Source organism: Globicephala melas, chromosome 2 (assembly GCF_963455315.2).
Source record: "Globicephala melas chromosome 2, mGloMel1.2, whole genome shotgun sequence".
Lineage (NCBI taxonomy): Eukaryota > Metazoa > Chordata > Mammalia > Artiodactyla > Delphinidae > Globicephala > Globicephala melas.
This window is the reverse complement of record NC_083315.2, coordinates 104,008-120,098: the sequence shown is the minus strand read 5'-3', so window position 1 is coordinate 120,098 and position 16,091 is coordinate 104,008. Positions and strand designations below refer to the sequence as shown.

Genomic DNA, 16,091 nt, shown 5'->3' with positions numbered 1-16,091 from the left:
CCTTCTCGTGAAAGAATATAAAAATTCCTGGTTTATCTGCTATTTAGTTATTTTGGGGGAGGGGGTAGAGGATAACAGGAGAGGGGGCATCAAGACAGATACGATAAAACCTTTAAGGATCCAAGGAGAACAAGATTAGGAGGACCTAGATCCCCAAGTCTCAGTTTACAAACAACCTAAAAAGTATTAACAATGAAATGTGCTAAGTGCTCTGCTCCCCCAGAAGACAGAGCTGAGAAGGAGTGAGCACTGGAGGCGAGGAAAGACGGTGAACAAGGTTACAAAGATCCAAGTCTGGGAAATGAAGAGACACCAGGGCTTTCCGTGGAGACTACTTAGAGGGAAAAATGGTTATGGTGCCTGATGGTCTTATGGCGGCTAGCAGTAGCAAGATAAGAACATCTGGAGGGGAAAGAGGATTGTGGAGGAAGGTCTTGTCAGAAGTAGGCTAAATTCTGAGGCTAACCTGACTCTTGCTGATGGACATGAGGCTGGCAGAGGGGTGGGTGGCTTTACTCCAAATGGAAGTCATTATCCAATAAATAAGAAATAAAATGACCAAAAAAAGCCTGGAAATTAGGAAACACATTCCTAAATCAAAGATTTCAAATATTCAAAGAGGAAAGCAAAACTGAAAATTTAAACTATGCAGAGAGCAATGAAAAACAAACAGCCTATCACAACCTATGGGACACAGTAAAACTTGTTCTTAGAGGACATCTTTATTAAAGAATAAAGACTAAAAAGAAGGGAACTTAATACTCATCTTAAGAAACTAACAAAATAAACCAAAATAAAAGTAGGAAGGAGAAAGAGGGGAAAAATAAAGCAATTCCTCAAACAATAAAATAGATACATTCCTTAAGGAAAAGACAGACCAAAAAAATGTACAAGTTTAGAAATGAGGGAACGTGAACACAGATAATGAAGAGTTTAAACGAATACGACAGGGACTTCCCTGGTGGCCTGGTGCTCCCACTGCAGGGGGAACGGGCTCCACCCCTGCTCGGGAACCAAGAACTAAGATCCTGTGTACTGGCCAAAAAAAAAAAGATACTACATGCAACTAACTTAACAAGTGAGTTGGGATTTTCCTTCCTAGCTGCACTCCTAAGACTGTCCTAAGAAACAGAGAACATGAAGAGGTTGTAACAGTGAGGAAGAAGCTGGATCAGACTGACTCAGATGAAATATAACCTTCATAGAACAGATAATTCCAGTAGTATTTAAGCAAGTAAGGACAATTTAAAAAGACGGAAAGCTCCTTCATTGTATAAACTAATACAACTTTAATACCAAATTCTGATTTTTTAAAAATACAAAAAAGGAGAGTCCATCTTACATATAAAAATAGATGTAAAAATTCTAAATTAGTCAACAGAATCCAGAAATACATCAAACAAAATGAGTGAAGGCTTATCTAGGAAAGCAAGGACATTTCAGTATAAAAAGGTCTATCAACCATTAGTCAGTGCTGAAAAGGCATACAAAGAACATCACAACCTTTCCTAATAAAGCCTGTAAGTAGAATGGAAGAAAGAAACAATCTATATATGATCAAGACCATTTGTCATTATTCTAAAGAAAGAAATGTCAGAGCCATTTTTATTACTTTAACATGTTTAATTGAATGAAATATTATGAAATAGAATAGTTCTACTTTACTTTCTGAATTATCTCATATTCCCAAGTATTTTAACAAGTTTATGTTGTGGCATTAAACAAGATGTATAAACTACTTTGCATTTTAATTAAATTATCTTTCTGTTAAGTAAGCCCAAACTATAAGGTAACTTGTGTATGAAATCTATCTGACACCTGCCCTTAGAAGCCAAACGAGTCATGGGTATTTCTAAAAACTTACCAAGGGAGTGATAAGAATCACTGATCTAAAGTCAACCAACAACAAGCAAAATTTGTCTAACTTTAGTTGAAATGTATCAACCCTCAAAAAACACTTTCACATATTGTAACAATTATAAGTCTTAAAGATTAAGAAATAGTTTGTGAGCCTGTCTTAAGGAGAGAGCCAGTTTTAAATTTTCTAATTTTTTTACTTGAAAATTTTTACTTAAAGTGCTCTTTTTGTATTCAAGGGTTACCTAAAATAGGGTAAATTAAAAAAACAAAAACAAAAAGCAAATTTTGCCTATTTGATCATACTATATAAAGTTAATGTAACTACTTTCTATATCCATGCTTAAATTTCAACCAATTGTATCTATGCAGTTGATTAAATACCTCAGGTAAAGACCTGATTAAGCACCATCTTATGGCCTGACCATAGCAAAAAGAGAAATCTAATGCTTATTATTTCCCCCCCAAATATTCCCATGTAACAAACAAAAACCTGGTCAAAATATTCTTACAATTTTGTCTGTGTGTTTATTTTTATGTCAGATACGTTACCTTGGATTATATATCATTAAATATTGGTTGTGTTTCATTATGTTTCTTCTTTTAAGACTCAAACATACTATGTAAAATCTCCTTTTCTGATTTCCATATCTATCATTTTCTCACTCTAATTTAATATTCTTATTCATTTTGGTAAATTCTACCCACTTTTCCATTCCTAGCTTCTATGTTCTTTATTGTGTTTCCCAGTTTCTACTGTCCCTTGTGATCCTTCCAATCTCACCTTCATTTCAGTGATGGTTTTATTTTCTTATCTTTTCTTTCCTTCCACTCAATCAGCTCACACTGCATTTTCTCATGTAGTCGCACTATCTCTTCCCCGACCTCTTATATCACTGTTTTGTGCTCTCACTGATAAATATTTCCATTAAGCCTTTTAAATTCATGGCAAAATGTTTGGTCATTATTTTCATCTTCTTTACAGCGATATTTTTTTCTGGTGAGGATTCTTCAACTGTCCTTTGTTTTTCCATTCCTTTCTTCCTTTTCGATTCTTGAATGGTGGTAGTGGCCTTGAGCTGGATTCTTTTTTACTAAGTCATAGTTGAAAGTGGTGAGGTTTTCCTGGACAAGCTATTTGCAGGAGGTTCATGCAGAAAGCCATAGTGGATCAGTTCTGCACTAGAAAAATTTTGTCTTGATTCAGGGTTTTACATGAGAATCAGTTAGTTTTTTATTTCTCAACATTCAGAGGAGATAGGCAACCTTGAGGTTTTTCAAAGGCATCTATCTCCTCCCCGACTGCTACAGAGACAGACAAAATGCAAAAATGGCTGGTTTGTATGACTCCTTGTTTGGCTTCACCTTCCCAACTTCTTAAAACCAAACCAGATGCAGGGCAACTCCTGCCATTAGCTTAAGAAGCCATTTCGCTTTCACAAACAAGGGATACAGGTTTTGCACCTCACAGTGGGCCTCTCAACCTCACGAAGCACCTCTTGCTGGCTCCGAGCTCTGCAGCCCTGGCATCGCCTACTTTCTCCTGCAGGCGGCCTGTCTGTCCCCACTGCTCTTGGCAGCCATTCCACCTGTTTTGTGGCTTGGTGTTTTAGCTGCCTTCTAGTATAGTGGTCTACGGGGCTGGGGTTTTAGTTTCTTCCTCTCTTTGTTATTAGTCAATTGCCAGAAAGCAAAAGATGAAAATGCCAACTCTATAGTACCATCTTCAAGCCCCAAATCCAATAATTACCTTAATAGAGTATGTTATACAAGACAGAAACTTGAGTGTCTCACTGTATTACTGAAAGATAAAGGTGTGCTTTCCTTACTATTATACTGTGAGGTAAATACTAATTTTCATATGGCCAGTAACAACTGGGCTAATTATTTTTATTTCAAAAACTCATGTATATTGGTTATAACCTAAGGCAGAAAATTATCTGATGCCAAAATGTAAAAGATACTTTTCAAGACCCAAGGCCCATAAGGGGAACAAATTATGTATATTCTCATCAGTATGCTACAATCTTGGTATTTGCTTTTAAAGCAAAGCCTTTTTAGTAATAAAGACAACGAACGATCTGTCAATCTGCAAGTCCCCAGTTACATTTGGGTTTGAAATGAAGACAGATAATTTATAGTTTATATAAGATCACTCCCTTAGGAAAATTTTAACTCTAGGCAAGTTTATTTTACTGCCAGTTATTATTCTTCTACTCCTCGCTTATCCAATAACAGGTATGTTCTGAACAAAATCAAGTTTTATTAATAACTGATTTTTTAAAGGAGCAAATGATATACCAAAACCAAATTAAATAGATTTTGAATTACTAGTGTTTTAAATGATTCCCTTTTACACACATAACAGTAAATCTGTCAATGTTAACATGTCATCCAAAAGCTAAGTAATGCCTGATATAATTTATTAAACATTTAGAGGCACTGTGAGCTCATACTGATAGAAAGAAACAAAGAATTCTCCTTTACAGAATTCTAAATAAGAAATGGAAACGGAAGGATGGAATTTGAAAAACCACCATAGTTGGAATGACAGGATGACAGTTTACAGTGGAGAGACTTGGTGTACATCATCTTAAGGAAGCAAGTCCCATCACCAGTAATGGCACAAATATACATCATGCTCTGACAAGCACTTCTGAGGAATTCCTGACCAAAATGCATAACCTGAATCTAACCAGGAGGACACACGGACAAATGCAGTTGAAGGATATTCTACAATAACTGGCCTGCATGTGCTCTTCAAAAATGTCAAGGCCATGAAAGACATAGAAAGAGTGAAGAACTGTTCAGATTAAAAGAGACTAAGGAAAAATGACAACAAAATTCAATATGTGGGCTTCCCTGGTGGCACAGCGGTTGAGAGTCCGCCTGCCGGTGCAGGGACACGGGTTCGTGCCCTGGTCCGGGAAGATCCCACATGCCGCGGAGCGGCTGGGCCCATGAGCCATGGCCACTGGGCCTGCGCGTCCGGAGCCTGTGCTCCGCAACGGGAGAGGCCACAACGGTGAGAGGCCCGCGTACTGCAAAAAAAAAAAAAATTCAATATGTGATGCTGGACTGGATTCTGGACCAGAAACAATTCTTTTTCTTTGGTATATAAGACATTAGTGGGACAACTGATGAAATCTGTCTGTATACAGGAGGACACTATCCATGTTCATCTAGAAAATACACATTAAAGTACTCAGAGGTTAAAGACATTGAAGACACTCTGCAATTTTCTCTCAAACAATTTGAAAAAAGCAAGAATACTGTGTATGTGTATGTAGACAGTGAATGATAAGGCATATGTGATAAATGTTAACATTTGGGGAATTTGATTAAGATATACAGGAATTCTTTGAACTATTTTTACAACTTTTCTCTAAGTATGAAATTATTTAACAATAAAAAGGAAAAAAAATCAACCCAGTTAATAGAAACACAAGGATCATCTTTACTACATTCTACTCATCAGATCATGAAATTTTAGAGCTGGAAGAAAAATGTATTCTCTCACCAAAAGTCCTCAACTTACAGAAGACAAGGAAGTGAATGACTTGCTCAAGATGACAACGTTCAAGGCAGAGCCAAGACTATTATCCTGCTCTGACTCAGCTCTTCCTAGTGCTGCAAGCTGTCTCTTGTTCCTTTACATTGTCACCTACTCCCTAAACATGTGACACCAGAATATTTAGCTCTATCTTCTCATATATCCTAATAAGCTGGTGTGACAAACCACTTTCAGGCAATCTAAATTTCATTTTTAAAAGGCAGTTATGTATTACTGCTTCTAACAGTCTTAAATAACTAATATCAATAAATATGCTGCCAGAATACATGCCAGATACTGTACTGAGTGCTAAAAATACAAAATTAACACGCTCTACTGCTGGGTGATACTGCTAGGTCCATTATGACAGAGACCAAGTCTGCATTATTGAACATTATAACCCACCTCTCAGGACAGTGCCTGGCATGCAATAAACATTCAAATGACTGTATGCTGCTAAATAACAGACAACCCATAGCACAGGAATGTGTATACAGATAATCGTAATATCCACAGTGTTAAAAAAGTACCATGAGACAACAGAAATGGACGTTTTTTTGCTTGGTGAGATCTACAAAGGCTTCAGAAATTTAATGACTACCAAAGTTAAGACTTGAAAGACAAATAAGATTTTGACAGACATGGAAGCAATGGGGTGGTGAGAGGATGGGTAGGGGGAGTTAGATGAAACAGCCTGAAGCAAGAAAATATTTGGCATTTCTACTGAATTTTTAAACATAGGCTTACCTATTGTTGCTGCAAGCTCTGGATCAAAAGTATCATCTGTGAACCTCAAGAGCAGGCTAAAAGAGATGTTAAAAAGACAGATTAGTAATTTGTCTTTTCTTTCTAATCACTTGATAAGTCTTCCTGATTGTTTTATTTCGTCACTAGTTAGATGCAGATAAGAATAGCTGATGTAGTCTGCTCCCAGAAATACAGCCTCAGGGCAGGTATACACAGAGGAATTAAATTATTGGAACGGCAATTAAAGAGTCCCAAAAGCAAAGTAGTTTTTACTAGAAAATATGTTCCCTATGCTCCCCTGCTCAATTCCCCACGTGTGAAAACGACTGTGTTTTTTGCTTTTTTATAACTGTATTGGTATGTCCTTCTGAGAAAATGATATTAGCAAACATGTGACACTTTAACTGACATAGACAAAAAGGGAAAAAGTAAGTCTTTTGGAATGCAACAAATTAATTTTTTAAAAAATCTAATGCATAATTCACTCTGAATTCAGGTAAAAACAGAAAGGTGTGAAGTCTAGCATTTTGAAACAAGTAGTTAAGACTATTACCCAAGTGGAAAGAGATATAATAAAAAGTGAAGGCAGAAAGGTCACATGATGGCCAGAGCAGGTAGCCTCTGGCAAATGCTGGGTGGGGTGTATGAAATCAAGGAGGCAACATGGAGCTACCAAAAGCTTTCACCGAAAGGAATGGCAGGAACTTCTCTTTATCTTGAAAACTTAATGCCAGCAATAAAATGCAAGAAAAACAACAGAAGACAACTGCCATGATTATAGTAAGAGATCATGAAGGACTAAACCTAGGAAATGGTAAAGAAACTAGAAAGGAAGGCATGAAATGAAAAGATACCGTAAGAGTACTCCAAGATTTTGTCTCCCAGAATTATTTTGTTTAACATAAGGCAGAAGTGTCAGTTATTAGCTCTTCAAAATAAAATCTAAGCTTTTGTTAAAGCCCTAGATATATAAAATTAATCAACTGCCCCTCACGTTATCTCCTAAGTAGGACGAGACCATTCTATTGACCTATTTGCATTAATAAAATCAAGACAAGCCCTATCTCATGTCTGAATTGCAGCAAAAAAATGTATGAATATTTCTATAGATTATAATTATTGCTGCTTAAGATTTTTTTTTGCCCACAGGGTTGCAAAACGTAATGGCCTCTTGGTAGCGAACCCAGTGTCATTAATTCTATTTGAAGGATTAACTCTCCGTTTCCTGGTTTTGCTTTTTGTTGATCATAAAACCAGCACCACAAAAGCAAAGTAAAAAGAATCATATTGTAGATTTTTCTACTTAACATTGAACACTCTTGACTATAACTCATTTTACTTACCTCCAACATGAATTAGGTGACAGCACTAATAAGAATCTTAAAACACTACTCATAAGAATTTTCTTCTCTGCCCAGCATTAAACTTCAAATCAATAAAAGTGAAGATTTCGCTGAAAATTTCAGTTACTCACAATTTAAGAATAGAAAGGTTGTGCATCTATACTCAGTCACCAAAGAAAATATTATTACAAAAACGTAGAACCTTGTTGAGAGGTAATAATAACACCATAATAACATAAATAATAACAATGGTATTGGCTATTATTTATTAAACATCGACAATGTGGCGGACACTGAGCCAGCCATTTTTCTTTGCTTGTCATTAATGGTATTTTGTCAGGAAAGACAAGGGTGTAAAGCAACAAATTTTAATACAGACTTCGAGTATAAGGCAGCAGATCTTAGCCAGGGGTAAACTATTAGCTCGAAATGTATTCTAAATTCTATGTGTACATTTTTCTAGGCAGGGAGTCTATTTCTCTATTACATTTGACAGGAACCCACAACCCGAAAATGATTAAGAGCCACTGCTCTAAAGGATGTACGTTTAAGCCTTCATATTTTCAAAGTTAAAGGAGCAAAATACTCTCCACGCAGAGCTATAGATGGAAGGAGACCACCAATCCACTTGGAGACCAAATCTGTCATTCATCAGTGCGATTATAACTAACACGCATTTCTCAATTTACAAATGAAATTGGTCAAAAAGGATGGGATAGAAGGGGCACAGGAGGGACAGCAACTTAAATAACAGAAGGTCTCTATAATCCCGCCCAGTTTCTGAAACACCTGGCTACTTCTTCACTCCCCTGTGGCTAGCCACGGAATCAAAGACCATTACACACTTAACACTTGAGAGGGTCTGAGAGATTTCTACCCAACCTCACTTTTTGAACAAAGAAATGAAGGCCTGGAGTGTCTGAGTGACAAAGGTCACACAAGTGGCAGCACCAGTTTCATCATTCTCATCTCCTGGCTCCTCTCACACATGCTCATTACACTCCAAGTACGGAATAAACTGGAAAAATAACCCACTAGTTTGAATTAGTTAAGATGTCCTTTGTTGTGCAATGATTTCTCAACAACACAAGTGATACATCACTTCCACTAACTCTAGATTTATAAAGAAATAGAAACCATTGGTTAGAACAACCCTGTAAGATTATATCCATGACAAGTGTTTTTGTACTTACCTTAAAAAGATAGGCTTCTAAAGTCATTTATTCTCATCTTATCCAGAAAGTGTTCAAAGTTTTTTCCATAGCATATGACATACACCAAAAATGTATATCTAGCCAGAAAAATAAGCCAACTTTCTCCTTAAATGCAATCCTTTCTTGAAAGAGGTAAAGGTGTTAAAATTTTGCAGTGAGTAGTTGATAATTCACCACTAACTATTGAGAAAAAGTCTGGAGCATATTAGATCCAAATAAATTTGTTTGAGGGGAGGGAACCAAGGGAACCAGTAAATCCACTTAACAGATTTTACTCTAGAGGAAGAACTTCAGTTATGTGAACACTGCACTGCAGTTAGCTTTCAAGTAATCACCCATCTAACACATTTAGAAAAGGTGCCAATCCACCATGTTTGGGGCTGAACCACATGAAAGGACATTCAACCATTCCTAACTTCAAAATCAGCAATTTCATATGTCTTAACCTAAATGAGGGTCACATCTCAAAAAGAAAACGGTCACAAGGCCAAGGAATTCCTATTAAGACAATGTTTATATATTACCTAGCTTTTTAACCCTCAAATACAATAGATGGTGATCATGAAAATGATTTTATTCAGCCCTTTAAGTAACACACACACACACACACAAATCATACTTATCTTTTTAGCCCATAGTGTTTCATTAAGTTATTCCTTCTTAGGTACAAATCCCTCACTCTAACAGAGTACATTAAATGAGAGAAACTATGAAAATGTACTGTCATGCTTTAAAAACACATAAAGTTTCAGAATATATTTACAGAGTAAGGTTTCAAATACTCAAGTATTTTATTTATTTTTCTTTTTTTTTTTTTTTTTTTTGCGGTACGCGGGCCTCTCACTGTTGTGGCCTCTCCCGTTGCGGAGCACAGGCTCCGGACGCGCAGGCTCAGCGGCCATGGCTCACGGGCCCAGCCACTCCGCGGCATGTGGGATCTTCCCGGACCGGGGCACGAACCCGTGTCCCCTGCATTGACAGGCGGACTCTCAACCACTGCGCCACCAGGGAAGCCCTCAAGTATTTAAAAAAAAAAGTAAGACTTCACGAAGTAATGTGAAAGATAAGTTTATCAGGAGGTATAGCTAAAATATGAAATTGCTTGCAGCTCCTGGAATTTGTATATTATTTGAAGATCAAAGCAGCGTAGAATACAAGGAGCTCGTAATCATACGGCGAGGATACCTTCACCTGGAGAACTTTGTTCCAGGATGTGGATGAAATCACAGCCCTCTTGCGATACGCCCCAGGCTCCACGTCTTCCCTTGTACTCAACTCTAACTACTGTCAACGTTACTTTCCCCCAAGAAAGAAGAGACACATGCTAATGTGTTCTTTTACCTCTATATGATGCGGCACAATGACAAGTAACAATCACACTTGATTTTCCAAAGCGGCCCACAGCTTAAGCTCTACCTTCTCAGGCTAAAGTGAATTATTTAAGCAATCAGAAAACTGAAGAGTTCTTTCACAGCTGACTCATTTAAGAAAAAAGAAAAAAAAAAGCGGTTGATGGGTGCACCGTAATAGGCCAGGAATGCGACCTACGGCGTCGCGAAACTTCCCGTGCAGAACTTGACGTATTACGAGGCAGGCCGGCCGAAACTCCAGCGGTAGAGCTACACCTCTCAACTCGCGGGGTGCAGGGAGCCTGGCCCGGGGGCCCAGAGGCCTCGCCCTCGGCCGAACTCGGGCCCAAGCCCGCCCGCCGCGCCCTAGGCTCCTCTACAGCAAACCGCCGGCCGGGCGGCGGCCCCGGAACTGTTTTCCTCTGGGTGCGACAGGAGGCGAAGCGATCCAGGGAGCCGGGCCTGGCAGAGGCCGTGGACCGGGCGGCGGGGTGGCGGGGCCGCGGGGCCGCGCAGCGAGAAGGCCCGGAGGCCGCGGGCGGAGGCCGCCCCAGCTCGGGCCGCGCCCGGCCGTCGCCGTTTACCGTTCCCGCCGCGGCCCAGGGGACAGCGGCCACCGAGACGGAAAGGGCCCTGTCACCCTCGTCACGGCTCGCAGAGCCGCCTCACCTGGACTTGCCCACGCCACTCTCGCCGATGATGAGGATCTTCAGGGTGGTCAGCACGTCTTCGTCCATCCTGACCCTGCTCCGCTCGGCTCACAGCTGGCCGCCCCGCTCCGCCTCTCAGCCCTTCCCCAGGGGGAGCTGCCGCGCATGCGCCCCGCCCCGCCGGGGCCACCTTCCTTTCACACCGGGTGTTTAGGTTGCAGGAGCCCCGCACGCCCGGGTTCCGCCTGGAGGTAGCTCTGCGTCGGCGCAAACCCAAGTCCCAGGTGTCCTTCCGGGGAGGGCAACTCCTCCCTTGCGCAAGCGCAGAGGGAGAGCGCCGGGTGTGATTTCACCCGGTTCGCAGGCTCTTCCCTTTCTCCAGCCCTCATTTAACCGTCCTTCCTTGCTGCACGTACTCGGAAGAGGACTGAGTCAGGGGAGTATGGTTCTCTTTGATTTCAATAGCTGCTCGAAACAGCTGCATTGCAGTGGCAAGAGTCTTGTGCGCGAAGGCAGATTATCTTAGTTTTAGGTCCCAGCCACCGTATAACCGCTTTGCGTTACCTAGACTTCTGAGCCTGTTCCCCTCAGTCGGCACAATTATACTTCTAAGAACAAGACCGGCGTCTTAGAATTATTATGAAGATTAAATGAGTTAATTTCTGATGGCACTTTGTAAACTCAAGTGCTCTATAAAAGGTGTGATCTGGTATTATTAACTTCCTGGCTGTTTGACAAATACCCTTCACACCTCACTTCATATTCAGAGAGATGTAAACCTCACATAGATCAGGTGCATACAGATCTCTGGTGGTGCAACTCAAGCCAACTGTTACTCATAAGAGCTGCTACACCACAACTGCAGGAATGTATGTACATGCTTTGTCTTCTTGGCAAGCTATAAATCTTAGTGAGGGCGCCAAACCTCATGTATAGTAACTAACAAAGTGCCTGGTACGTGGCAGACACTAAATAAACATTAGCCTCCCATCTTATCTTCTTTTACCTGCAGCTAATGCCAGATACAATAGATATTTAATTAAAGAATACATGTTAATAAAAGTTAAAATAAATTAAGGAATAATCTTTTTAAATACCCAGAAAAGCTCTTGTGTTAGATAACCAAATGATATCCCACCCGCCGATACCCTTCTCCTCCTTCAGGTCTTTGCTCTAATGTTGCCTTCTTAATGAAGGCTTCCCTGTACACACTACTCGAAATCTGCAAATCCTTCCAACATTCCCTATACCTCTTTCCATTGTTTTTCTGCATGTATTTACTGCCCTCCGATATATATTCTACTACTTTGTTCACTGTCTAATCTTCCCCAAAGAAAAGGGAAGCTTCATGAAGGCAAGGATTTTGTTTTGTTTTGTTCGTTCTACCCTCTGTGTCTAGAGTAGTTCCTGACATATAATATGTGCTAAATAAATATTTGTTAAATGAATTAATTGAATGAACATTCTTCCATTCCTAACTTTGGAAGGTGATGTCAACCAGGCAACCTCAACCTCTCAAAATAGCACTTGAAACCTCAATCAAGACTATCCAGCCTACTTTTGGCCATGGCATCAAGAGCTTATTAGTGAGACTCACAATATTGTCAAGTTCTCCTGCTCTGGGGCAGTGATTCTAAAAGTGTAGTCCCCAGATCCCTAGAGATCCCCTTCAGGGGCGAACACAAGATCAAACTATGTTCACAGTTATTCAAGATGCTGTTTACTTTTTTCACTCTGGTTCTTTGATACGACAGTGGAGTTTTCCAGAGGCTATATACAGTGTGATAGCAAAACAGATTGAAGGCAGAACCAGATCTTAGAATTCAGCTATTTTCTATTAAGCCAGACATTAAAGAGATTTGCAAAAACGTAAAACAGTGCCACTTTTTCACTAATTTTTTGTTTTAAAATAATTATTTTCATAAACATTTATACTAACTAGTAATAGGTTTATTATGTTTTAAGATGGTTTAATACATATGTTTAAAATTTTCTCAGTTCTAATTTGAATAGTAAATATGAATAGTCATCAGCTCTTTCAAGTCCTCAATAATTTGTAACAGTGAACAATAATCTGTACAACCGAAAAGTCTGAGAACTGTTGCATGGCACAGCTGCCAAGATGTCTCCACGTGGGTCTGTCCAGGTGCAGAAAACCAAGCTAAACATGAATCATGCTGATGTCATCGTCTTCTCCTCTATACTAGCTTTTCCTCCTGATTTCCTTTTTAAGGAATGACATTAACAGCCACTCACCTTCCTCAGCCTCACTACCCACATCCCTTAAGCATCCTGAAATGTATCCACTTTCTTCACTTCTACCATCACTGCTAATGTCAGGTCAGCACCTCAGTTTCTTGCTGGATCACCTGCCCTGTTAGCTGCCCCGCTGGCCTTCCTGCCTTCATTCTTCTCTCCCCTCAGGCTCTTCTCTACCCTGCAACCAAAGTGGCACTGCTGAAGTGCAAACCCAGTCCAGTCATCCCACCTTCTTTTTGTTGCTCACTGCCCTTCCAAGTATTTATTATTTTATCATAGGCCCTGGTTATCCCTCCAGCCTCGTCTCTTGCTATCTCACGCCTTGCACTCTGTGTTCTGGCCAAATTAAACTCCTTTCATATTTCCAGTGAGCTGTGTTTGCCAGTCTCCAGGACCTTGTCATCCCTTCCGCCTGGAGTCCTCTTCTTTCCTCTGCCCCGAGTCCCTGCACATACACACACTTTTGCTTGGGCAGCTCCTACTCATACTCCATGTTCCAGCTTTTGGATCTATTTCTCTGGAATGATTTCTCAGGCCTCCCAGGTCAGCATTACATTGTGTTCCGATAGTGTCCTATGCGTCTATTGTGGTATGTACTCCACAGTATCATAATTGCTTGTTCTCCTACCAGAATGTGTGCTTCTTGAAAGCAGAATTGATTAGTGTCCTGTTCACTGTTCTGTCTCCAGCATGCAGTACAATGCCAAGCGTAGAGTAGCTGCTCAAAAAATATTTGTAAATATAAAAACCTCAAATCAACTTCAGAAATTTGGAACAGTGAGGTCTTCTTTTTATTTGTTGCTTATCTGGGTTGGAGTGTCTCTTGAATCTGTGTCTTGAACATTAGGGGAAGAAGAGCCTCGGGAACTCTTAATGCACGACCATTACCAGGTGTTGCCAGAAAGGAAGCAAGCGTCTTGCACAGGTAAGGCAGGGGAGTATTGTTTGTGCTAAACAGGTGACACAGAAAGTAAATGCTCTGAAAATTCAGACAAGAGTAAGTGACCACTGAGGCTTAGGGCCACCAGAAGAGGCTTCAGGAAGGAAGCAGGACTTGAAAAGGGGTACAGTTTAGACAAGTGCAAGAAAGGGGGTACCGCTTCAGGCAGAATGAATCTAGCATAAACAAAGGCATCGGGACTCTATGTAAAATATAACCTTTCAGATGGATAAATCTGGCTATGTACAGGAAGAATTAGGGAACAGACAGGAGTAAAGACATTGTGGACAAAGAATGTCACCTGCCATATCAGTAAACAAAGGATGCCACCACCAAGCTGTCAGCTACTGCAGCCGCACCCAGAGGTGTACCCTGAGGGGGCTCAAAATCGGAAAGAATAGGATACTGGCAGTAGACAGTGAAGACGCATATCAAAGGAATGATTTCAATAAGCCCAGACTCCTGCATCTTCCCGTGCATAGAAAAAATGCTAAATCCATTAAATTGAGATGTCTGTTTCTTTAATTAGCAGTAATCTTTTGATGTTTGACCACCTGTTTTATGTTTTTTTCCAAAAACTCATATATATGCTGGCTCTTTGCTTACCTCTTTGGAACAGTCCCTCAGAGCTATCTGAGAGACTGTATCCCTGGCTTAACTCCTCTGGTAAGTCAGCCAAATAAAATATAATTCTCAACTTTTAGGTTGTGCATTTTGTTTTTAGTCCACAGCATGGAGACCTCATAGGAAATTAGGGGAAGACCTGAATGTTGTGGTGATGGGGGTTGGGGACTGGAAATGGAGGCATATATACAAACGACGCAAGGAACAATTGCCCCATGCCCAGTGAAGGATGAGGAGAAGAAAACGGTGAGAAAAGTATCAAGAATTTCTCTACTATTGTAAGTCTCAGTGCCACCAATAAGCAGGCAAACTTATGACAGAAATGGTGACGAAAATGGGTTACATTTCAACCATGTTGAATTTTATGTGAAGGTACACCCTGGAGGCAAAATTTTTCAGAACCCTTTTAGAGCTGTGCTTCTGAAATTCAGGCCAGATAGCAAGACACCAAAACAGAAGTATCAGGAAGATGACATTCCTGGCCAACAGTCTGGCCTGGGGGATCTGTTTCCCATATGCACTGTTTTGTTTTGTTTTTAACATCTTTATGGGAGGATAATTGCTTTACAATGTCGTGTTAGTTTCTGCTGTATAACAAAGTGAATCAGCAATACGTATACATATATCCCCATATCCCCTCCCTCCTGAGTCTCCCTCCCACCCTCCCTACCCCACCCTCTAGGTGGTCACAAAGCACTGAGCTGATCTCCCTGTGCTATGCGGTTGCTTCCCACTAGCTATCTATTTTACATTTGGTAGTGTATATATGTCCATGCCACTCTCTCACTTCGTTCCAGCTGACCCTTCCCCCTCCCCGTGTCCTCAAGTCCGTTCTGCATGTCTGCGTCTTTATTCGTGTCCTGCCCCTAGGTTCTTCAGAACCATTTTTTTTCTTTTAGATTCCATATATATGTGTTAGAATATGGTATTTGTTTTTCTCTTTCTGACTTACTTCACACTGTATGACAGACTCTAGGTCCATCCACCTCACACAAAAAACTCAATTTCGTTTCTTTTTATGGCTGAGTAACATTCCATTGTATATATGTGCCACATCTTCTTTATCCATTCATCTGCCGATGGACACTGACATTGCTTCCATGTCCTGGCTATTGTAAATAGTGCTGCAGTGAACATTGCGGTACATGACTCTTTTTGAATTATGGTTTTCTCAAGGTATATGCCCAGTAGTGGGATAGCTGGGTCATATGGTAATTCTATTTTTAGTTTTTTAAGGAACCTCCATACTGTTCTCCGTAGTGGCTGTACCAATTTACATTCCCACCAACAGTGCAAGAGGACTCCCTTTTCTCCACACCCTCTCCAGCATTTATTATTTGTAGATTTTTTGATGATGGCCATTCTGACAGGTGTGAGGTGATACCTTATTGTAGTTTTGATTTGCATTTCTCTAATGATTAGTGATGTTGAGCATCCTTTCATGTGTTTGTTGGCAATCTGTGTATCTTCTTTGGAGAAATGTCTATTTAGGTCTTCTGCCCATTTGTGGATTGGGTTGTTTGTTTTTTTGATATTGAGCTGCATGATCTGCTTG

At 40.2% G+C, this 16,091-nt stretch overlaps 1 protein-coding gene across 1 annotated transcript in view; it reads right to left on the bottom strand.

Annotated features, from left to right (window-relative positions):
- Window positions 1-11,002, bottom strand: part of RAB18 (RAB18, member RAS oncogene family) — a 35,380-nt gene extending 24,378 nt beyond the window's left edge. The window contains exons 1-2 of the mRNA XM_030832303.3: window positions 10,733-11,002; window positions 6,158-6,213 (exon numbers count right to left, since the gene is read on the bottom strand). Of these exons, the coding sequence (XP_030688163.1) occupies window positions 6,158-6,213; window positions 10,733-10,800 (124 nt within the window). The 5' untranslated portion in view covers window positions 10,801-11,002. The remainder of the gene's footprint in view (window positions 1-6,157; window positions 6,214-10,732) is intronic.
- Window positions 11,003-16,091: the final 5,089 nt, after the last annotated feature.